The sequence below is a fragment of the Talpa europaea genome, assembly GCF_964194135.1.
Source record: "Talpa europaea genome assembly, chromosome: 5".
In the NCBI taxonomy this organism is placed as follows: Eukaryota; Metazoa; Chordata; class Mammalia; order Eulipotyphla; family Talpidae; genus Talpa; species Talpa europaea.
The window spans coordinates 105244605-105268591 of NC_140071.1; the positions used below are offsets into that span (position 1 = coordinate 105244605).

General features: G+C 36.0%; 1 protein-coding gene across 1 annotated transcript in view; it reads left to right on the forward strand.

Annotated features, from left to right (window-relative positions):
- The window catches only part of CENPC (centromere protein C), a gene marked incomplete at both ends in the record, with an annotated part of 59704 nt that overhangs the window by 20008 nt on the left and 15709 nt on the right, over positions 1-23987 (forward strand). Inside the window, 5 exons of the mRNA XM_084233003.1 lie at positions 4911-5275; positions 5483-5621; positions 8144-8423; positions 18021-18167; positions 19650-19732. Coding sequence (XP_084089129.1) covers positions 4911-5275; positions 5483-5621; positions 8144-8423; positions 18021-18167; positions 19650-19732 — 1014 coding nt within the window. The remainder of the gene's footprint in view (positions 1-4910; positions 5276-5482; positions 5622-8143; positions 8424-18020; positions 18168-19649; positions 19733-23987) is intronic.

Sequence of the window (23987 nt, forward strand, 5' to 3'; positions counted from 1 at the left end):
TCCCATGATCACCAAAGAGAGGGTTGTGAGGACCTGAGGGTGGAGTTAAGCAGCCATGTTTTTCTGATTGGTGATATAACCAGCCATGTGAGCTGGGGTGGGCTCTTGGCCATGTGGCACTCAGCTTTTCACCAGCTTGGTGGGTCATTGGGATTCCAAGTCAGCGGAATGGGAAGGACACATCTACGAATTTATCTCCCTCTTTTTTTCCCTGAGTTCTTCATTTCCTCATTTCCCCTTCCCTTGTAAATAAGCCTTTTATTAACCTTAAAAAAAAAGATAGTTTTTATGAAAAAAAAAACTTTAATCTAGTCATCAATTACTCAATTATTTTAGCTTTCTTTTTTGTTTAGTCTATTACCTAGACTCTCACCTAAATAATAGTTGTCAGACTTCAGTTTTGTCTGTGTGTGCCTTTGTTTATTTGAAAAACTCTTAAAATGGAAGGTGGAACAAGACACCTTTTCTATCTTGTGAACCTCTTTAATTGCACAATAAGGCCTATATTCTTTTTTTATCAGAGTTGTTTTTTTTTTGTTTTCTTCAGTTAATGATTAGCAAAGGTTCATTTTAAGAAAACGCAGACAGCATGAGGAATATGCCCAAACTGAGGTTGATAGTTACATTATAATGAAGTTTTCTTGCTAGTCTCTTCAGCAGTATATATTCACAGAACTTAAAGTTACATATTTTCCATAATTTTTTAGGAAATACCATTTTATCAATAAAGTATACTTTGAAGGATACTCTTTTTAAAATGTTAAGCATTTATACAAGAGCTGGGGTACAGGCCAGAGTCGCGGGAGGGTGAGAGGACTCACCAGATACAGAGCGGGGAGCAGAACAGACAGGTGGACCAAAAGCGCTGCTGAGGGGATCAGTGGATGAGACAGGAGAGAGGTCTGCCTGGCCATGTGGGATTCTCCCCCGCTGGCCGGGATTCAAATCGGTGCTGCGGAGGCTGTGGATAGCTTCACAGTGCTGTGCTCAACCCACTGCGCCACCTGGGAGGCCCTCCCGCGACTGGTTTGTACTCCAGCTTTTGTATAAATAAAAATAAATCTTTAAAAAATATATAAAATGTTAAGCATTTATTATCTGCTATATCCTGCACACTAATATTCATTTATATTAAATTCTTTAGGTTGCCTAGTGCATATAGCATTCTGACTAAGTAGTATACCAATTGCATTCACTTTTTATTGCCCTCATAACAAATTACTGCATAAATAGTGGCTTAAAACAACTCATATTTGTTATCAGAAGTGTGAAATGGATGTCACTGGACAAAATCAAGATGTTGACATTCCTTTTTTGTGGTTCTAGGAGAAAATTCATTTCCTTCCTTTTCCAGCTTCTTCAAGTCACTTGTATTGAATGATGGCTTCCTTCTTGTGTCTTCAAAATCAGCAATCCCAGCCTTATTTCTCCTGCCTCCTCTTCCATCATTACATCCCTCTGTAACCACAGCTTTAAGGACATATGTAATTAGATCGGGTCTAATGATCTTCCTATTTTATGATTTATAACTTTAATTACATTTGCAAAGTGTCTTGCAATGTAAAGTGCATTTTTCACAAATATTGTGGATTAGGGTGAATAAAAATCTTTGGAAGGCCATTATTCTATTAACAGTTTTTTAAAAAATAATGTTGAAGATAATTTAATTCCAAAAATATTTTTTCCATAAGATCATTTTTCTTTAATTAAACGGCACTTCACGAACTTGTAATACCTGTACTGATGAAATGGATTTTTCCACTTTATGTTACACAGGTTTCTTAAATTGAACATATTGAAAACTAAATTCCTTCAAAGTTGTTTCTTTTCTTTTCTTCTTTTTTTTAAAAGATTATTTTTTTTACAAGAGCTGGGCTACAGACCAGAGGCGCGGGAAGGTGAGAGGATTCACTAGAGACAGGTAGCGGGGAACAGAACAGGCAGACAACCGAAATACACTGCTGAGGGGAGCAGCGGGCGAGACAGGAGAGGTCTGTGCGCCATGTGGGAATCTCCTTGGCCAGCCGGAATCAAACCCACACTGCAGAGGCTACGGACAGCTTCACAGCACTGCGCTCAACCTGTTTTGTTATGGGGGGGGGGACTCAAAGTTGTTTCTTTTCTAGTTTTTCTTTATGTTCATACATGAAGCCACAGTAAGTTTAATAGCTTAAAAAAAGAAATTCAAGTCATCTTTTTAGCTCCTCTTCCCTTTACCTAACAACCCATAAAAAGTAAGTCTTTTCATTTTTTTCCTAAATAACTTTCAGAGTTGTTATGGTTTGCCATTTCTTCTGCTGCTTCTCTTAGCCAAATTGGAATAATTTTATTTCTTAGATTATTGTAGCAGTTTATGCACTTATACTCTGACTTTACCACTTTAAATTAATCACCTAGATTGCTTTATCTTGAATTCCTCCTAGTTCTGTAAACAGGCCACTTTCTCAACTATGTGGGCCTTTAGTAAGATGTTCCTTGGGCCTCCCTGGTGCCACAGGGGTTAAAGCACAGCACTATGGAGCTGTCTGCAGCCTCTGCAGCAAGAGTTCAATCCCCAGCTGGCCAGGGAGCAACCCACATGGCACAGCAGGCTTCTCCTGTCTTGTGTGCTGCTCCTATCAGCAGTGTAGTTCATTTTGTCTGCCTGTTCTGCTCCCCACTCTGTTTCTGGTGAATCCTCTCACCCCCCGCACCTCTGGCCTATACTCCAGCTCTTGTATGCATAAATAAATAAATATTTTTTAAAAAAGATTCCTTTTGCTTAGAAAGTTTTACCTAAATGTACCCTGGATCCTTTCCCAAGCTTTTATATTCAGTTTAAATGTAACTTTACTTAGTTATTAACCTCCCTTCCCAAACTGGATATGTTCTTACCTACTTTTTAATAACACCATTTTTATTTTATCAAATATATAACTACTTGTTGAATTTCTGCCTGTTGTCTAGAGTCTGGGCTGAAAGCTCCAGAGGAATAGACATTATCTGTCCTTTTCCTAAAATAGCCCCCAGACCTTAGCCTTTGCAGTGTTCTCTGTGTCATTGGAATACATTCTCTTCAGATACGGAAGTATTACACTATTCTTGATGAATATTTCTGCTGTGTTTATTAAAGCACCTTCCCAGAATCCTTCTGTATATGTAAATATTCACAATTTTCTGTAGTAGAATTAATCATTCACAAGTCATCTCTTTCTCTAACTATTGTCCTCATGATATATGTGTCCTCAGTTCTAAGTCAGCTCTCTTTATATTACCAGCTGTTCATCTATCAGTTCATACAGCTTGTTTTTTAGTTTTTAAATTCTTTTTCATCTAGTTCCTAACCTTTCTAGATTTGTAATTAGTTTCTGCTGTGATATTCTTAATTGGCTTGTCTTTTACTTTGTTTGACATTCTTTTTCTGTATCATTGTCCAAATCAGTTGTGTTGATAGCATTTTCTCCTCAAATTCTTTCCCCCTAAATCATTGCTTACATTGACTTTTTGAAGTTGATTCATGAATATAGGCAATGCTCTATCATCATGTGTCTCTCTCACTGGTAGAGCAATTATTCAAGATATTTTTGACAAGTGTAAGGAAATGGAAAATGGGGCATGGGGAGAGATAAAAGAATAGGAATTGGAGAAAGAGATGATGGCAGAAATATAGGGGGCAAGAAAATGATGTTCATTGATGAGCATTCTTGCAGTTGTGCAGATTATGCTTTAAACTACTAATCAGTGGCAGCCATGTTGAATGTTCTCTCTACTTGCTTTAGTATTTTATAAATTGACCCATTTTTCTGTATTCATTTCCTAAAAATATCATTTTGCATTAAGCAGGTACATTTTATTATATGTTGTATGTATAACATAATATATATGTTTACTTCTAAAAAAAGCTGCTTTTAGAAAAGAACAAGTTAACTCACACCAGCTATGGTTTCTATTTCTACTACCTTCTATAGCCCTGAATACCTGGGCAGAGCCATAGGACAATCTCATATGAAGAAAGAGTACAAAACATAAGCCGCCTTGGGCACTTAATAGAGATAATCAAAACTTAAGACATTGTGTTTGCTTCTTTTCTTATAATAGCTATACAACCAATTAAATAGTTAATTTCTAAAGGATCTTTACTGTTGAATTTTTGCTTGTCATTATCTTTTCCAAGGTAGTAGATGATACTAGTATTAAACACAGTGTTGTTAAAGTAGATTTTTCCTTTTTCATGAATTTTTTTGTCTAACTCAGTTTGTCTTTCACCTCCTTTTATAAGCATGAATCAGTTCTTTTTATTCCACAATCAACATACTGCCAATTCCTAACACTTAAAGAGTGATATTGCTATAAAGGTCTTTACATAATTTGGCCCATTTCATCCTATGCCCTCTACTCCTCTATCAGATTTTACCTGGGAAAATGGAAAAACCATCTTGAACAATACTTTTCAAACTTGCATGTCAGTTTGAATTCCCTAAGGATCTTGTTCATTAATAAACTGATCTAGTGAGTCTGGGGTAGGAGCAAAGATTCTGTAATTCTAGACAAAATATTTTAGGTGGATGCTGATTAAGCAGTTCTGTAAGTCATATTTTTTCAGTATCAAAACCCAATAATTAGTCTTTTCTTACTTGGGATATCGATTGGTAGTTGGAAAGAGATACATATTTCATGTTTCCTCTTTTTTGGGGTATACTTGTCTTTTTGGCTCAGGAATATATAATTAAGTATTTTGAAAAGTTTTATTTTAACTCAAAGTTAGACATCTTACTGAGGGCATGTGACTTAAAAACAGATGGGAAAATGCTGACAGAATAAAACTGAGAAGTTTCTATAACTTAGAGGGTTTTGTTTTGTTTTTTTTTTTAATCTATTTTGGTTTTCTGAAAACTAGATTATGGTCATTTTTATGGTTATCTTTATTTTAGGAAGCAAGCAAAGAAGCACCAGTGTTTCTCTTATAGAGAATCAGAAAAAAGATAGAGAACCCAAAAAGAAACATTCTTCACATGGCTCCAAGAAGAACAAACTTATACCTGAGGAATCTGATTCCATTCTCACAAGAAGTCGAAGAATTTCAAGGCGTCCGTCTAATTGGTGGGTGGTAAAACCAGAGCAGAGTAAGTATTTTTATTTAAACTATGTTCATTGGGTGTGCCCCAAAAGTCATTGTATAAAGAAGGTTTATGTTTCATTTATACTCCCATTCTCCAGAGAAAATCTCAGAACAAAGTTAAAGTGGGTTATCAATAGAAATTTAGTTGTGAAGATACTTCCTGAGACTGTACCATATGTAATATTCAAGAAATAGGAATTAGCTGTGGAAATACAAAACTGAAAGTCCCTGTTCTATGGCAATTACATTCTAGTGGGAGGAGATCAACAATATAGATATATAATTCATGCAGTGATAGACGATAAAGAAATAAAGGCTAGCAATGGGAATTAGGTGGTAAGGGTGGAAGCTGAAAGTTTTGCTCCTGTCTATGATTCATTATAGGGTAATGTACCAAGCAGAATTATCAGAAACAGTATATGGACAAAGTGTGAAGGAAATTCAGCACCAACATCCAAGAGTTCTCTCACAGAGACTTCACACAGGAGGCACTTAATTCTTCTAGAAATGAGTTGTGACAAATGTGAGATATGTTTTCTCATAGAAACTTAGTGCTTAGGCTTTTTATTGGGGGGGTCACCTAGGCAACTTTTGCCTTGCAAATACTAAAATCCCACACTGTAGGAAAAAGCAAATACTTGGCATTGACTTTTTTTATTTGGGCAAGCAGTTTAGGAATACTCAACTAGTCTCATCAGTTTGGAAATAATAGGACTACCCTCTTGGAATTCAAGTTCCTAGACTCTCTCCAAGGGCTAACTTTACATGTAAACCCTTCTGACATGAGCATTCTTAGGCCTACTTTTTTCCATAAAATATGAAGCTCTAATTGTTTTGGAAATTAAACAATTTTTTGAAAGGGAGTGATAATGAAAGTTTGGTAGATGATAAGCATTTACATGCATATCACTGTCCACTAGTGCATTTAGATCAACAAGTGAGAGTAGTACAAATTTGGCATTACAGCTGTGAGCCCTACTTGCTATCAATTATTGAATCATTAGCATCTTTGGTAACAGCCAAATATATTTATTGTGCGACAACCCTTTTTAGAATTTGAAGTTAGACCTGAGTTTAAAATATGATTCTCCCACTTTGGTTAGATAACTATTCATGTTCAATTTCTTACTCTATAACATTATTACCTGTACTTTTTTTTTTAAAGATTTTTTTTTTTTTTAATAGAGGCATGTTTTTCTTTATTTATTTGTTTGCTTGTTTGTTTGTTTTGTTTATACATGCACTGGGTACAGTCAGAAGCGCGGGAGGGTGAGAGAATTCACCAGAGCCAGAGCGGGGAGCAGAGCAGGCAGAAGGACCGAAGTACACTGCTGAGGGGAGCAGCGGGTGGCAGGAGAGGTCTGCGCGCCATGTGGGACCCTCCTCCGGTGGCCGTGGAGCAGCCGGGGATCGAACCGGCGCTGCAGAGGCCGCGGGCAGCTTCGCAACCCAGCGCTCTACCGCTGCGCCACCGGGGAGGCCCTATTACCTGTACTTCTACTTAATTAAGTTGTTGATCCTGTTAAGGTCAGATGGGATTGGAAAAGTAGGTGGAATATAGTTAGTACTGAAATATTAACTGCTTCTATTGCTGCTTCAGAGAACTCCCAGGGTACCTGAAACAGTACTATGATTGATGAATAAATATATGGGTAAATAAACACCTTACAGAGATGAGATATAAGGGTAGTGGAATTTTGGAACTCATCAATATATAAATACAGATAAAGCACCAGTCTTGGTCTCAAAGAATTGTCAGACTGCTGGAGGAGAGAGATGGGTAAATAGTATGACATTTGATAAATATTTTCAGTGTGCTGAGATAGAGCTTTCTAATCTAATCTTGGAAATAGGAAAAGCTTCCTGAAGACAAATTAGAAGTCAGCTAAGTAACTGGGTCCAATGAGGAAGGAGGATGGAATATGCTGAGGATGGAATGTGCTGAGGATGGAGGGAGTAGTATGTATTGAGATTAGAAGTCAAAACTTGGCTTTTTAAAAATTGTGGATACTTGAACGGAATTAACTGGAGAGCTTGTTAAAATTCAAATTACCTTACTCCACAGAGTATCTGATTCAATAGATTTGAGATGAGGCCTGAGAATTTGCATTTCAAACAAATTCCCAGGTGATTCTGCACCTGCCTGTCAAGAGCCCTCCTTTGAGACCCAGTGCTTTAGAGAAATGCAAATATTTCAGTATTGTTGGTTTATGTTGGTTTGTTAGGAGAGGAGTATTGAGAGTTGTAGTTAATGAAATAAATACTCTAGATGTAGAAATTAATGTTAAAAGTATTTGGACTTAGCCCTTGAACTATAGACAGTCACTAAAAGAGCTTAAGCAGGGTAATAACGATCCAGTTTATTTTCCAAATATGATTCTTGAAGCAGTGTGAAGAATGGATTGAAAAATGGAAAAGGAAATTTATGAAGAGACTATTTTTTTTTGATAATCCAGATAAGAAATATAGAGGGTCTTTGATAAAGATACACGGGAGACTTTAAAATAAGTAGATTTTTAGAACATTAAGAAAGAGAAGTGACAGGATTTAGAGATTAATTGTGGATAGGGCCGGGTATCTTAGATAACTTAGATTCCTGACTTAAGTATCTGGGTGTAGATAGTTATACTTTTTATTAAAACAGGAAATAAAAACAGAGGGGCAGATTTCATTATAGAGTGGTTGACAAATATTATAGGTAGCAACATGTAAACTTATGAGTAGATAGATCCCTCACAGAAAGTAGTAGAGTGGGAGGCTGAAGCTGGAAACTTGGGGAAGAGCAGGCACTTAAGTGTGGCTAGAAGATGGTTGATAGAGCTGGAGAAGGGTGTCTTAGGAACTTGTCATAAATTTAAAAGATTTGGTGCATGTACCTAAAAATTGAGGAGCTGTATAGTTTATGAATTTGACTTGAAAACAAATGTAGCCTAGGAGATTGATATGGGTGTTTATATGTAAATGTAAATAACGATGGTATTTCAGTGAGTCAGATAGTCTGTATACATGTACAGTTAACTTTTAAGTTATCATTGAATCCCCCAGGTCCTGTTTATAACTATTCTACAATAATAAATGAATCATCAGCTTATCATAACAGTAAACAAAAACCTGCTGAAAAAACAAATCGATCATCTAAGAATATTGGGAAAAAAACTAAAAGGCAGAAGAGAGCTCAAGGCAGCTCAAGAGAACTGAAGTTTTTAACTGCTGACAATTCTGGTGAAAATATGAACCATGATGAAATCTCCACTTGTTCCCAGAATGACTCATTGGAAATTGACAAGGCAGACCTGGCTGAGAAGAAAAACTTAGCTCTTTCTAGGTAATATCTGTTATATGTACCATATAGTGTTTTTGTTGTTTAGCATTTAATAGTTTGTGTTATTTAATCATTCATAGAGAAACAATATTAGCTTAAAGACTTGTGGTCTGACGATCACTTATTCATTTTAAGTTTACTGTTCAAGTTGCTTCCTTTTAAGGCAGGTTAATTTGATCCCTAAGGTAATTAGGGATACATCTTAATATTTTTTAACCAAAGATGGCAGTGGTTAATGCATTTTTGAATGCTAATTATTTGCCGAGTATTTGCTAGGTGCTTTCAGTGAATTCTTCTCAGTCCTAACAACCTACTGAAATAAAAACTTCTTAGGCACTTTTACTTTTTGATAGAGTATTCATTCATTCAACATATACTTAATGCATGTTATGTGTGAGAAACTGCAAGGTGCTAGGGTTGTACCTTAAAAAAATGATGCAGGGCCTCTCCGGTGGCGCAGCGGTTGAGCGCTGGGTTGCGAAGCTGCCCGCAGCCTCTGCGGCGCTGGTTCGATCCCCGGCTGCTCTATTAAAAAAAAAATTAAAATGTCAACTGAAAAATTCTTTTGAATAGTAAAAAATTAGAAAAATATTATCAAGAGAGTAGATAAATGCATTTTCAAATATCCGTACAAGGTGAAACTATAAATTCACCAGTCACTTGTTTTTTTTTTTAAGTTCTGACAACTAAAAATGGCTTTTACATTTTTCAATGGCTACATTTTAAATGATTTTTTAAGTGTCTATATATAACAGTCTCAATTTTGCCACCTGCCTAGCAACCCAAAAATATTTGCTATATGGCCCTTTACAAAGTTTATCATCCTCCACTGGAAAGAAATGTAAGTAAATCATTTCACATAAATAATCTCAAAAGTTAATAGCAATGGAAAAAACATCACAGAAGGATATGTATAGTATGAAGCCATTTTTCTAAAATTTTAAAACAATACCACATGCTATTTACAATATACAGAGACTAGGAACTACCAAATCCAGTGTACAGGGTACTTCTAATAAGGGAGAAAGGGGGAATGGGCCCAGTAAAGGTACATGTGGGATTTCAATGGTCACTGTAATATTTTAGGTCATATTAATATTTTTTGGCATACCTGAAAAAATTAAAATGAATGTGCAAGGGACTTCTTTTTGTACCTAATGATATGAGCTAATATATTTCAGGGCACTGCATCTTTTTTTTTTTTTTTTTTTTTTTAAATAGAGGCATGCTTTATTTATTTATTTGTTTGTTTGTTTGCTTGTTTTGTTTTATACATGCACTGGGTACAGTCAGAAGCGCGGGAGGGTGAGAGAATTCACCAGAGCCAGAGCGGGGAACAGAGCAGGCAGAGGGACCGAAGTACATTGCTGAGGGGAGCAGCGGGCGGCAGGAGAGGTCTGCGCGCCATCTGGGACCCTCCTCTGGTGGCCGGGGAGCAGCCGGGGATCGAACCGGCGCCGCAGAGGCCACAAACAGCTTCGCAACCCAGCGCTCAACCGCTGCGCCACCGGGGAGGCCCTCAGTTGACATTTTATACAGTTTCCTTGGGCACATGAATAAGCACTTCCTATGGTGTCATATATACATCAAGAAATAGAATTGCTGGATTTTAAATTTTGGTATCTGCTTTAGCATAGTTACCGTTAGCATTAAGTAAGATAGTATATATTTTATTTTATTTTTTATTTAATATATCTTATTTTATATAATTCTTACTTCATTTTTCATTTTTGCACAACATATGCATTTTCATTTTTGGTTATCCCCCCCCCCCCCCGTAGTGTGTCTGGTTTATAGTTGCGTGTTGATTTTAATTTTTTTTATTATAATTAGTTTTTTTCCTGGTCCCTTATTTAGATTTTCTAAATTCCTGCTATGAGTGAAATCATCTGGTATTTTTCTTTTTCTTTCTGGCTTGTTTTGCTGAGCATGATCCCTTCCTGCTCCATCCATGTTGTTGCAAATTGCATGAGTTTATCTTTTTTTGATTGTTGAGTAATATTCCGTTGTGTATATATACCACATCTTCTTGATCCAGTCATCTATTTTTGGGCATTTGGGTTGTTTCCATAGCTTAGCTATTGTAAATTGTGCTGCTATAAACATAGAGGTGCAGGTGCCCTTTGAATTAATGTTTCTGTGTCCTCTGGGTAAATACCTAGGAGTGGAATTGCTGGATCATATGGAAGCTCTATCTTTAGCAGGTTGAGGAATCGCCATACAGCTTTCCATTTTGATTGGACCATTTTGCACTCCCACCAACAGTACAGGAGAGTTCCTTTTTCTCCACATCCTCGCCAACATTTGTTGTTGCTAGTTTTTTTAATATGTGCCACTCTCACTGGTGTAAGATGTGGTATCTCATTGTAGTTTCGATTTGCATTTCCTTGATTATAAGTGATGTTGAACATTTTTTCATATGTCTGTTGGCCATTTGCTTTTCCTCTTTGGAGAAGTTTTTTTTTTAGCTCTTCTGCCCATTTTTTGACTGGATTATTTTCCTTGTTTTTGTTGAGTCTCATCAGCTCTTTGTAGATTTTTGTGTTAAGTCCTTTATCATTAGAGTTGTGTGCAAAAATTTTCTCCCAGTCAGTGGGGTTTCTCTTTGTTTTTGTTATTGTCTCTTTGCTGTGCAGAAGCTCTTTAATTTGATGTAGTCCCAGCTGTTGATCTTTGCCTTTACTATCGCTGCTTTGGGTGATGTGTCTGTAAAGATGTCTTTGAGGTGCATGTCATGTAGTGTTTTGCTTATATTCCCTTCTATATATTTTATGGTTTCAGGTCTTATGTCTAGTTCTTTAATCCATTTTGAGTTGGTTTTTGTGTATGGTGTGAGGTAGTAGTCAAGCTTCATTCTTTTGTATGTAGCGACCCAGTTTTCCCAGCACCATTTATTGAACAAACTTCCTTTGCTCCATTGCATATTCTTTGCTCCTTTGTCAAAGATTAGTTGACTGTAAATCTGGGTTTATTTCCAGGTTTTCTATTCAGTTCCATTGGTCCGTGGGTCTGATCTTGTTCTAATACCATGCATTTTTGATTTATTTGGCTTTGTAGTATAGTTTGAAATCTGGGAGAGTGATGCCTCCATTCCCTTCTCTTTTTTTTTCAGGAGCTCTTTGACTATTCGGGGGTTTTGGTGGTTCCATATGAATTTCATTAATATTTGTTCTATTTCCTTGAGGAATGTCATTGAAATTTTTATTGGAATAACATTGAAGGATAGTATATATTTTATATTGATTTTACCTTCTTAATAAACTAAGAATTCCTTTGATATGCAAAACACCCATTACTTTATGTATGTATTTGCATTTCTCCGTGAAGTTATATTTAGTCTCAAGGATTTTCAGCTTCAAAACAAACTACTGGGCCTCCCCGGTGGCACAGCGATTGAGCGCTGGGTTGCGAAGCTGCCCGCAGCCTCTGCAGCGCCAGTTGGATCCCTGGCTGCTCCCCACATGGCTCGCAGACCTCTCCTGCCGCCCGCTGCTCCCCTCAGCAGTGTACTTCAGTCTGCCTGCTCTGCTTCCCACTCTGGCTCTGGTGAATTCTCTCGCCCTCCCGCACTTCTGACTGTACCCAGTGTTTGTATAAATAAATAAATAAATAAAAATAAATCTTAAAAGAAAAAAAAAAAAAACTACTTCTGTTTTCTCCAAACACGAAGAATATTTGAAAGTTGGTAATCATGAGTTAGTGTAGCCATTGCTACCCACAGCTACACATTACTAAACCCTTTAAGGTTGTTTTTAAAGTGAGTAGCATGAAGTATATATTAACATCCAAAGACATTAGTATTAGTGTATTAATTTGATGGCCATTTAAAGATATCTGAGGGCCTCCCTGGTGGTACAAGGTCTTAAGTGGCAGCACTATGAGATTGTCAGCAGCCACTGCAGCACAAGTTCTATCCCTGGCTAGGGAACTAACCCACATGGTACAGCAGACCTCTCCTGTCTCGCCCACTGTTCCCCTCAGCAGTGTATTTCCGTAGATCTACCTGTTCTGCTCCCCACTCTGCCTCTGGTGAATCCTCTCACCCCCTACACTTCTTTCTGGCCTGCACCCCAGCTCTTATATGCATAAAATAAAATCTTTTAAAAAATAAAAATAAAAATATCTGAGTCAGGGCTAAATTAAAACTGTGTTTGGAAACTAGTTTTGTATCTTTTATTTTAGAAATTGTATAGGTACCCAGCGATTAGTTAATGAATTTTTATATCACAACTTAGTATTAATTTAAAGTTTTAAAGTTAACTGAAAGGGTTTGGAAGTCACAATTAAACTGATCTATTTTATAATTTATGGCACTATAAAAATTCATTTGGGAAAAGATATTACCTATTATTTAACTTTGGCACATAACTTTATATTTTGTAATGTTCAAAGAAGTACTTTGAGTAATTTTAGGAATTAATAGATTTTGGGGGAGAAAATAAATTCAGATCTTTTCAATGCTATAATATTATGTGAATACTCATAGAGTGGTGAAATTAGGGAGGAGACAGATCATGGTTTTTAAGCCAAAATGAGTGAATTAACTTGTCTGAGATGTCTTCCTGATAAGAAATACTACATGAGCTTTTCTTCTATAGTACATATTAAAATATAAAATAGCATATTAAAACCCTTGCTTAAAAGTGATATTTTTTGCTTAGAACCTACCAACCATGGTCATTAATTAAATTATAAGCTAACATCCTTTTTCCCTCTTAGAGTCTTAAGAAAAAAAAAGATCTTAAAGAGCTAGTGTATTTAAACCATAAGAAACAATTTCCTTCTAGAAATCTTTTGAGTTACTCTCATTTTAATAATTATTTTATATTAAAGATCTAATTGGTTGTATTAAATAATTCATGAGTCAGGCAGTATCCCATCTAACGAGTAGATAGGTGTACCTCATTTTAAACTTATTTAATATTCATACTTTTATATTATTTCATAAGCCAGAACAGAAACATATTACATTAGATTTTTATATACAGCTTTACTGAGATATAATTCACATACTATGTAGTTCATTGTGAAATGGATACAATTCTACAGTTTCTAATACATTGACAGGTGGGTACAAACCTTGAAATCAGTCAATTTTTTTAATATCTTTATCATCTCAAAAATAAATTAGTATCCTGCAGTATTCCCCTCCTCTATAACTAAACAATCACAAATCTATTTTCCTTCTAGATTTCTGTCTTCTGGACTTGCATATGAATGAAATCATATAGTATGAGAGTGTACATAATATTTTCAAATTTCTGCCATCTTGTAGCATGTATCAGTACTCCATTTTTCCTATGGTTGAAGACTGTTTCATGTTACAATTATACTATATTTTTTTAATATTAATTTGATAGGCATTTGGGTTGTTTCCACCTTTTAGCTATTATAAATAATGCTAATATAAACTTTTCTGTACAAGTTTCTGTGTGGACATAAGTTTTCATTTTTCTTACATTAATACCTAGGAAATGGAACTGAGTCATATAGTTACTATATTTAATCTTTTGAGAACTTGGAGACTGTTTGCCAATGCAGATGCCTATTTCAAGTTCCACCAGCAGTGCCTAAGAGTTCCAATATCTGACTCTTTGATTCTTGCCATCCTAGTTGGTATAAATTGGCATCTCATTGTTTTTATTTATTTGCATTTCCCTGATGGCTAGTGATATTGAGTATCTTTTCATGTGCTTATTGGCCATTTGCATATCTTTATTTGCATATCTTTAGAGAAAGATTTATTCAGATCTTTTGCTTAATATTTAATTGGGTTATCTTACTGAGTTGTAAGAAGTCTTTATATATTCTGGATATACATCCTTCATCAAATAAATAATTTGCAAGTATTTGCTCTGTTCTCCAGGTTGCCTTTGCACTTTCTTGATAATGTCCTTCTAAGCACAATGTTTTTAATTTAAATAAAGTCCAATTTTTTATTTTGCTGCTTTTACCTATGGTTTCATGTCTAAGAATTCTATGCCCAATTCAAGTTTGTGAAGATTTACTCATCATACCTTAAAACTATTGTAGTTTTAGGGCTCCCTGTGGCACAGGAGGTTGAGCACCGCACTGTAAGCTGTTCTCAGCCTCTGCAGTGTGGGTTTGATCCCGGCTGGCTGGCGAGAATCCCACATGGTGCTGCAGACCACTCCTGTCTTGCCCGCTGCTCCCCTCAGCAGTGTATTTCTCAGTCTGCCTGTTCTGTTTCCCGCTCTGTCTCTGGTGAATCCTTTCACCCTCCCGCACATCTGGCCTATACCCCAGCACTTGTATAAATAAAATAAATCTTTAAAAAAAAAAGTATTATAGTTTTAGCTCTTAGATATATGTCTTTGATATACTTTGAGTTAATTTTTGTATATGTTCTCAAGACTCCAACATAATTCTTTGAGCCTCTGAAAGTAAGGCTCCAACATCATTCTTTGTCTTGTAACTATCCAATTGCCTGATACCTGTTTGTTGAAAAGACTTTTCCCCTATTGATTAGTCTTGGCATCATTATTGAAAGTCTGTTGACAATCCATAGATATGTGATTTATTACTGAATTCTGAATTTAATTCTGATCTCTAAATAGCAATCCGTTTTCCAGGACTACACTATCTTTGATTATTGTTGCTTTAAGATTAAGTTTTGAAAAAAAAAAAAAAAAGATTAAGTTTTGAAATTAGGAAGTGTGAGTTCTTTTTTTTTTTTAGTTTATTCTGGGTCTCTTGCAATCCATATAAATTTTGGAGTCAGTATCAACTTCTACAAAGATGTCAGTTGGCATTCTGATAAAGAATGTATTGAATCTGTCTCTCAAGTTGGGAATACTGCCTTCTTAACAATAAGTCTATTGGTCTATGAATAGGGATATTTTCCCATTTATTCAGATCTTTATTTTCTTTCAACAATATTTTCAGAGTATGTTTCTGCTGCTTTTGTTAAGCTTTCTTGTATTTTGTTTCATTCCTTTTTATTCCTTTTGATGCTGTTATGAATGGAATCGTTTTTAAAGTTTTATTTTTGGATTGTTTGCTGCAAGTACATTGAAATACAATTGATATTTGAATAATGATCTTATATCCTGCAGTGTAGCTGAATTTGTTTCAGTAGCTTCTTAGTAGATTTTTTAAGATTTTCTAAGTGTAGATCATATCATTTGTAAATAGAGATAGTTTTATTTCTTCCTTCCCAGTCTAGTTGCTTTTTATTTCTTGCCTAATTGATCTGGCTACAAACTTCAGGACAACGATGTGGCATTAGCAGACTACCTTGTTTTAATCTTATTTGGAAAGCATCTAGTCTTTCACCACTTAGTATGTTGTTACCTGAGGGTTTTTCATAGATGCCCTTTATCAAGTTGAGGAAATGTCCTTCTGTTTCTAGCTTGTTAGGTATTTTTATCATGAAAAGGTGTTGGATTTTGTCAAATGCTTTTTTTTTTTTTTTGCATATGTTGAGGTGATTATATAAATTTTAAAATTGATATGACTTAATAACATTAATTGGTTTTCAGATTTTTTTTTTTTAGAGGCATGTTTATTTATTTATTTATTTGTTTGTTTGTTTGTTTGTTTGTTTGTTTGTTTGTTTTGTTTATACATGCACTGGGTACAGTCAGAAGCGCGGGAGGGTGAGAGAATTCACCAGAGCCAGAGCGGGGAGCAGAGCAGGCAGAAGGACCGAAGTACACTGCTGAGGGGAGCAGTGGGCGGCAGGAGAGGTCTGCGCACCATGTGGGACCCTCCTCCGGTTGCCGGGGAGCAGCTGGGGATCGAACCGGCGCTGCAGAGGCCGCGGGCAGCTTCGCAACCCAGCGCTCAACCGCTGCGCCACCGGGGAGGCCCGGTTTTCAGATATTAACAACACTTGTATCTCTGGTATAGAGATCACTTGGTCATATATAATTCTATATAGATATGTTGCTGGATTTGGCTTACTAGTATTTTGTTAACTTTTTTCCTCTGTAATTTTCTTTTCTTTTCTTTTTTTAAAGGTTATTTATACAAGAACTGGGGTACAGGTCAGAGGTGTGGGAGGGTGAGAGAATTCATCAAAGAGAGTGGGGAGCAGAACAGGCGGATTGACTGAAATACATTGCTGAGGGGAGCAGCGGGAAAGGCAGGAGAGGTCTGCTGCGCCATGTGGGTTTCTCCCTGGTGGGCCAGCAATTGAACCCATGCTGCAGAGGCTGCTGACAACTTCACAGTGCAGCGCAGCGCTCAACCCTCTGTGCCACCGGGGAGGCCCTCCTCTGTAGTTTTCTTATGTTTTTGCATAGTTTCGATATCAGGGTAATTCTCGCTTCATAAAATGAATTGGGAAGTGCTCTTTTATTTTTAGGAAAAGTTGTAAAGAATTTGTATTGGGAATTGGGAAGTGCTCTTTTATTTTTAGGAAAAGTTGTAAAGAATTTGTATTCTTCGTTTTTTTTTTTTAAGATTTATTTATTTATGCAAACAAGAACTGGGGTACAGGCCAGAGGTGTGGAGGTGAACAGATTCTCCAGAGACAGAGTGGGAAACAGAGCAGGCGGATTGACTGAAATACACTGCTGAGGGAAGCAGCAGGCGAGACAGGAAAGGTCTGCTGTACCATGTGGGTAGCTCCCTGCCCAGGGATTGACCTCATTTTGCAGTGTTTGCGGATAGCTTCATAGTGCTGCCTCCTAACCCCTTGTGTCACCAAGGAGGCCCCCAAAATTTGTATTCTTTGAATGCTTGATAAATTCTGTAGTGAAATCATCTAGAGCTGGACTTTTCTTTCTGGATAGTTGATTATTAATTCATTCTCTTATAGGTTTTTTGGAGTTTGTTTATTTTTTCTTGAATCAATTTTGTTAATTTGTCTATTTCTAGGAATGTCTCCATTTCATATATGCTATCTAATTTTTTGGCATGTAATGTTATAAGTATGGTTATATAAATTCTTTTATTTCTTTTGACTGTTTTGGTAGAACCTAAGGGGAAAGTGGAAACTCCAAAAAATAAGCTATTACAGAATATGGAGAAGTTTGCATGCACTTTAGTTATTTTGCATACAGATTGATTTCTCACCCATGATAAAAGTAGACTGATGGACTGAATTAAGAAATTAAGTTAAAACATAGGTCTTAGAAGAAACATGAGAGTAGAAAGAAAATTATTCAGTCTAGGAATAATGTAACTTGTTTGCATATAGTTGAGTTAAACTAATGGGCAGGTGTCAACGGCATGAACCCTGGTCTCTCTGAACACCCTTATTGTTCCTTAGGTCGACTAGGGATACTGAAGAATGAAATTTGAGTGGTTATTTTTCAAAAAAATAACAGAGTAACAGTGTAGTATATATCTTAAGTTGCCTGTAGGTAATTTAGTGTCTCCCGGTGTCCTTATGTCATCACTTCTATCTTAGTATAGATCTGCTCCATTCCTTACCACACTTTTTCAAGTCCAAACTCTTGGTAGACCTTAGAATCAAATTTCTTTTTTGGACTAATTATGAGCCCTAGGACCTGAAGAGGGATGTCTGATATTTGTAGTTGCCAATGTTATATTGCTTATGCACCTGTGCATTGATTGTGGAAGAAATATTTTGAGGAAATGTAAACAATTATAAACTTTTCATTTTCATAGATGTACAGGAAGTTCAAAGGAGCAAGATGGTACAAATACTGTACAAAATGTTCATCTAAAGTCTCAGACAAATGACCATACATGCAAGACAATAGCAGAGTCTAATTTGAATTCTGGAGAGCCTAACACTTCAGTTTTTGAAAGAAGGTATGCATGTGTTCTGAGGATAACAGGACTTACTGTATTAGTTACCCATTATTATGTAACAAATTACTCCAAAGCTTGATTTTAATTTTGTTAGTAGCTTGCATCCACTTTCTGTTTCACAGTTTCTGTGGATCAGAAATCTGGGAAAGACTTTTGTGCTAGTTCTGCCTTGGGGAATTTCTTGAAGTGTAAGAATCAAATTGCTCCTTGGTTTGCAATCCTTTGAAGGCTTGACTGGATTCGTAGCATCCGCTTATAAGGTTGTTTGCTCATATGGCTGTTGGCTAGAGACCCCTGTTCTTTGTCATGTGGCTCTGTCCATGGGATTGTATGGTGTGGCAGCTGATTTCCTACATTACACATGTGATTCAACAGAAAGTGTGACTACACTGGAGTTTCTGATATCTTTTAAAGATCTAGCTTCTAAAGTTGCTTACTGCCACATCTACATTATTCTGTTTATTAGAAACAAGTCACTAAGTCTAAGCCACAATTATGGAGAAGGGAGTTAGCTTTTACCTCTTGAAAATACGAGTGTTTAAGAAATTAAGGGTATGTGTTTAAAGTGAGCACACTCAGAGAGTAAACCAAATTAACCTACTCTTACAATATCTGAAGTCATACACCCACACCCTTTTTTAAAATGAAGGAATGGTACATTATAGCAGATTCCCAGGCATTTACAAACTGGCTAAAATTTCTTTACTATTTGTGATTTGTGACTTCTGACTTGTCCAGGTTTCATAGTAGACAGAAAGGGATCTAGGTCTGGGAGAACTGAATCATCTCTGAACTTTTTTTTTTTTTTTTTTTTTTTAAGATTTGTTTTATTTATGCATACAAGAACTGGGGTATAGGCCAGAGGTGCCGAGGGCAGGGGTAGTGAGAGGATTCACCAGAGACAGAGTGGGGAGCAGAACAGACAGACTGAGTGAAATACACTGCTGAGAGGAGTAGTGGTCGAGTCAGGAGAGGTCTGCTGCGCCATGTGGGTTGCTCCCTGGCCAGGGATTGACCTTGTGCTGCAGTGACTGCTGATAGCTGTATAGGTTTTGCCTTAACCCCTTGTGCCACCAGGGAGACCCCTCTGAACAATTTTTGGACTACATTTAAAATGGATGTTTTTGTCCTTAAGTTGTATTTGTTTTTTTTAATTTGAAGAAAACTGATTTGTTTCTAATTTGATTTTTAATCAAAGAATGTTATGTGAGTTGACTTAAATTCATAACTGATCCATGAGTTAATTTAAAAGGCTATAAAATTCAGTATTTATCATGTTTGATAGTCCATTGTGGAATTTAATTTTAGGTTCTTTGTTTTATGCAGCAAGTAAGTGTATTCTTGGTGAACTATAATATCACTGTTTATAAGAAAGAAAATTTTGGTAGTCTTAGGAGAAAAGACCAACGAATAAGAGATTCTTTAGATATATGTATTATAAAGGCATGCATTTTATGTTTTACTCTTTCTTTTCCCCTTAAGTGGACCTTCCATGGTCAAGAATGTTTTAATAACTGAAAAGAATAATTCTGATGTAGATGATAAGGAAGTTCAGGAAGATCCAGGTAAGTTACTATTTTTTTTTTTTTAAGATTTATTCATTTATGCATACAAGAGCTGGGGTATAGGCCAGAGATGCAGGGGGTGAAAGAATTCACCAGAGGCAGAGTGGGGAACAGAACAGGCAGACTGACTGAAATACACTGCTGAGGGGAACAGCGGGCAAGACAGGAGAGGTCTGTTTTGCTATGTGGGTTCCTCTCTGGCCGGCCAGGGATGAACTCATGCTGCAGAGGCTGGATTGCTTCATAGTGCGGTGTCTAACCCCTTGCGCCACCAGAAAGGCCCAGTTACTATTTTTTCCCCTGTGTTCTTTATTTTTATGGCATAAGGTGTGCTGTTTTATTTAATATATCACCTGTTGCAGATCTGTATTGAGTACCTACTTTTAGAAGCCTTGTTATATGGCTGGAGATTTGTAATAATTTATCCCTAGCTGAGAGAGGGAGGGAAGGAAAAGAGAAAGAATGAGAGATGAGTGACAGTCCTTTCTTCGAAGTAGAACATAGTGAAATAATTTTGCATTTATTATGTTAAGTATTGAAAAGTGTTAAATTGATAAAAGGTATAAATGAAGCAAGATTAATGATGTATTTATGATTACTGAAGCTGAGTGATGGCTAGATTAGTTTTATTATTCTATTTTTTCTACTTTGATATTTGAAAGTCACCGTAATAGGTTGTTAAAATATCTCTTAATGGAGAGTTTTATAACTGTTTTATGCCCCCAAAGAATGTGTTCTTGTAATATAATTTGTTGTACTATTTTTTTCTCCTGAATTTGCCAGTTTTTTTTTCCTTTTACAGTCTTTTTTTCTTGTATTTAGATTTATTATTTGAGTTAGATCTTGTATTTAGTATTTAGGTTGTATTAGATCTATCATTTTCTTGTATTTAGATTATTCTTGCATTTAGATTTTCTTGTGTTTAGGTTTATTAGATGTATTTCTTGTTTTTAGATTTATTTAGATCCATGTTATTGCTTTTTATATTTATCTCTCTACATTTTAAACTTGGCAAAGAAAAAGCAGTGAATTATCCTGAATATACTTTTGGCTCAATTATATATATATATATTTTTTATTTCTTTTTTGTAGTGTGCTCTTAATTATAGTGGTGATTTACTTTCACCGAGGAGTTATTTAAAATAGTATTTTATCCAAGATCTTGACTCCACAGTGAAGGACCTGGGATTGAATCTAACTATATCACTTACTAGCTTCATTATCTTAAGAAATTTCAAGATTTTTAGCTTCAGCTTCTTTGTATAAAGTTGTTTTCAGTTCCAATCCCTTAGATGGATATAAAGATGAATGTATACTCCCTGCTTAGTTTTACACCTGGTTTATGTTAAATACTCTTGTTGACTATTAGTCTAAGAAGTTATATTTTATTTTGTCTTTGTTAGTAATTTCCAACTTCATTTTATATTTCTAGAGAACTTTAGCCTACATTATTATTTGAATTTATTAAAGGTTTTTTCCTTAGTGTTCTAGAGTACACTCAGAATATATAAAAATCATGGAAAATCTTCCATGGGTGCTTGAGAAAGAGAAAATTATTTTTTAATAATAGTATTTTACCTATAAACATTGGTTTATAGGTAACCAATTTAATTGAGGTAACATTGTTTATGATTTAGAGGTACAGAATCACCCTTTAGGTATATGTTACACCACATGCATAACCAAGGTACTGAAAGTCCTCCACCCTAGTCCATTGTGCCCCATCCCACTTTGTTCTTCTCCCTCTCCCTCCTACTCTAATATCCTCAGTTGTTCAATTCGATTTCTAGGATTTGTTATTGGTTTGATTTTACTGACCCATTGTTTTATTTCTCCTCATTCCATATATAAGAGATTCCTTATTGTGTTTGTCTTTCTCCTTCTGTATTAATTCATTTAACATATGCCTTTCAGTTCCATCCAGGTGGTCACAAATGGCAAGTTTATCGTTATAGTTAAGTAGTATTCCATTGTGTGTATATACACCACATCTTCCTGATCCATTCCTTCTGGTTTTGGGCACTTAGATTGTTTCTATAACTTGACTATTATAAATAGTGCTGCAGTGAATATAGGAGTGCATACTGCTCTTCAAATTAGTGTTTTGTATTCTTTGTGTAGATACCTATGAGAATTGTTGGTTCATACGGTAGATCCATTTTTAATATTTTGAGAGACCTTCGTACAGTTTTACATGGGGTCTACACCAGTCTACATTCCCACTAACAGAGTCGTCCTTTTTCTTCACATCCTCACCAACGCTTATTTTTTTTAGTCTTTTGATATGGACCATTCTCACAGGTGTGAGGTGGTATTTCATTGTGGTTTTGATTTGCGTTTCCCAATGTTACGTAAGTGATGATGAGCAATGTCATGTGCTTATTGGCCAATTTCTATGTCTTCTTTGGAGAAGTGTCTTTTTAGCTCTTTCACCCACTGTTTGGGTGCATTAATTGTTTACTTTTTGTTCCGTTGTATGGGTGCTTTCTAGATCTTGGATATCAACACCTTGTGAGATGTACGGTCTACCATTCAGTTAGGTGCCTTTTTGTTTTTGTGACACTTTCTTTTACTATATAGAAGCTTTTTAGTTTGATGTTGTCCCAATTGTTTATATTCTTATTTATGTTCCTTGCTGTTGGAGATGAATCCACCAGACATCTCATAGCCTGCATTGTGGAGTGTTTTGCCTGTTTTTCTTCTGTGTATTTTATGATTTCAGGTCTTACATCCAAGTCTTTTGTTCATTTTGAATTAATCTTTGTGTATGATATGAGGTAGTTGTCTAGTTTCATTCTTTTGCATGTGGTGGTCCATTTTTCTCAAGCCCATTTATTGAAGAGGCTTTCCTTTCTCTAGTGCAAATTCTTGGCCTCTTTGTCAGAGGTTAACTGTCCATAGATGTGTAAAGTTTGCTTTTGAGCTCTCAATTCTATGCCATGGCCTGTGTGTTTTTATTCTAGTACTATACTGTCGTGTCTATTATATCTTTGTAATATAGTTCAAATCCTTCCTCTTTTTTGGTCAGAGTTCTTTTGGATTTGCATATTGCTTTAGGTAAAATGGCCACTTTGACAGTGTTTATTCTTCCAATCCATGATTCAGGAATGTTTTTCCATTTCTTTGTGTCTTCTGCTTCTTTTAACAATTTCTTATAGTTTTCACTATATAGGTTCTTCACCTCCTTTGTTAGGTTTACTCCAATGTTATTCTTTTTATTGCAGTTATAAATGGGATTTTTAATTTTTCCCCCTCTTTTAGCTCAGTGTTTGCATATAGGAAGGCAGATGGTTTTTGTTTATTGATTTTGTAACCTGCTATTTATTTACCCTGAGTGTGACCTGAGGGCTGGTTTGCCCTTTTATGTGTCCCATAAACTCCTTTGGGCAACTGTAGATACTGGTTATGTAGAGGATCAATCCTTAAATCACTTAACAGAGTACAAAGATATGTGAAAATTTTTTCCCTATAGTATCACTGTATCCTCTGGGATCCGGTCTCAAGCACCTATGCTAGGTTTCCACTCCTATAGATACACCAAGCATATTGACCAGAGGGAGCAACTATCCTTTTTTTTTCTTTGAAGACAGCGGAGGCTATTCTCATATACTGCTCATTCATATTTTGAGTATACCTTTTATCTTAGCCAATTCAGAGAGAATAATACCTTGTAACAACTGCTAAGCAACAATCCTTCTAACTCTTGCCAGTGAGACTAGATTTCCGCAATGGACACTGGAATTTGCTTCTCTGCTTACAATTTAGCACACAATTTCCTGCCCACTCCTGGATAAGTTCAATTCTTTAAAAAAAAAAAAAAAAAAAAAAAAAAACCTTCCAGGACTGTAAACCAAATCTGAAATCAAGGAATACTCACCAGTCAGCAAGTCTGAAGCTCAGAAGAGCTGGATGGACACAAGGGGCTTTTATGCTACCATGGCCAGCCAAGTCAGCTTGATGCTATAGACAGGTTTATGAGAAGTCTCTGGTTCCCTTTGTTGGTCACCACTTGTTGATCTAAATAAACTGGTACATGCAAAATTAAGTGAGTTTATTAAAGAATCATGAGTGATTATTTGAATCCAGGAAACAGTCCTATAGGTGAGAACTGTTTTCGGTATCCTTCATATATATGCTTATTTGCTTTATTTCTTCTCTGTCCTACCAGTTGCCTCCAAGACCCACTGCTATGGGAACATGTTCAAGTGGAGTCTAACCCTTTACATGTTCTAATGAGGATTACATGGAAAATTGG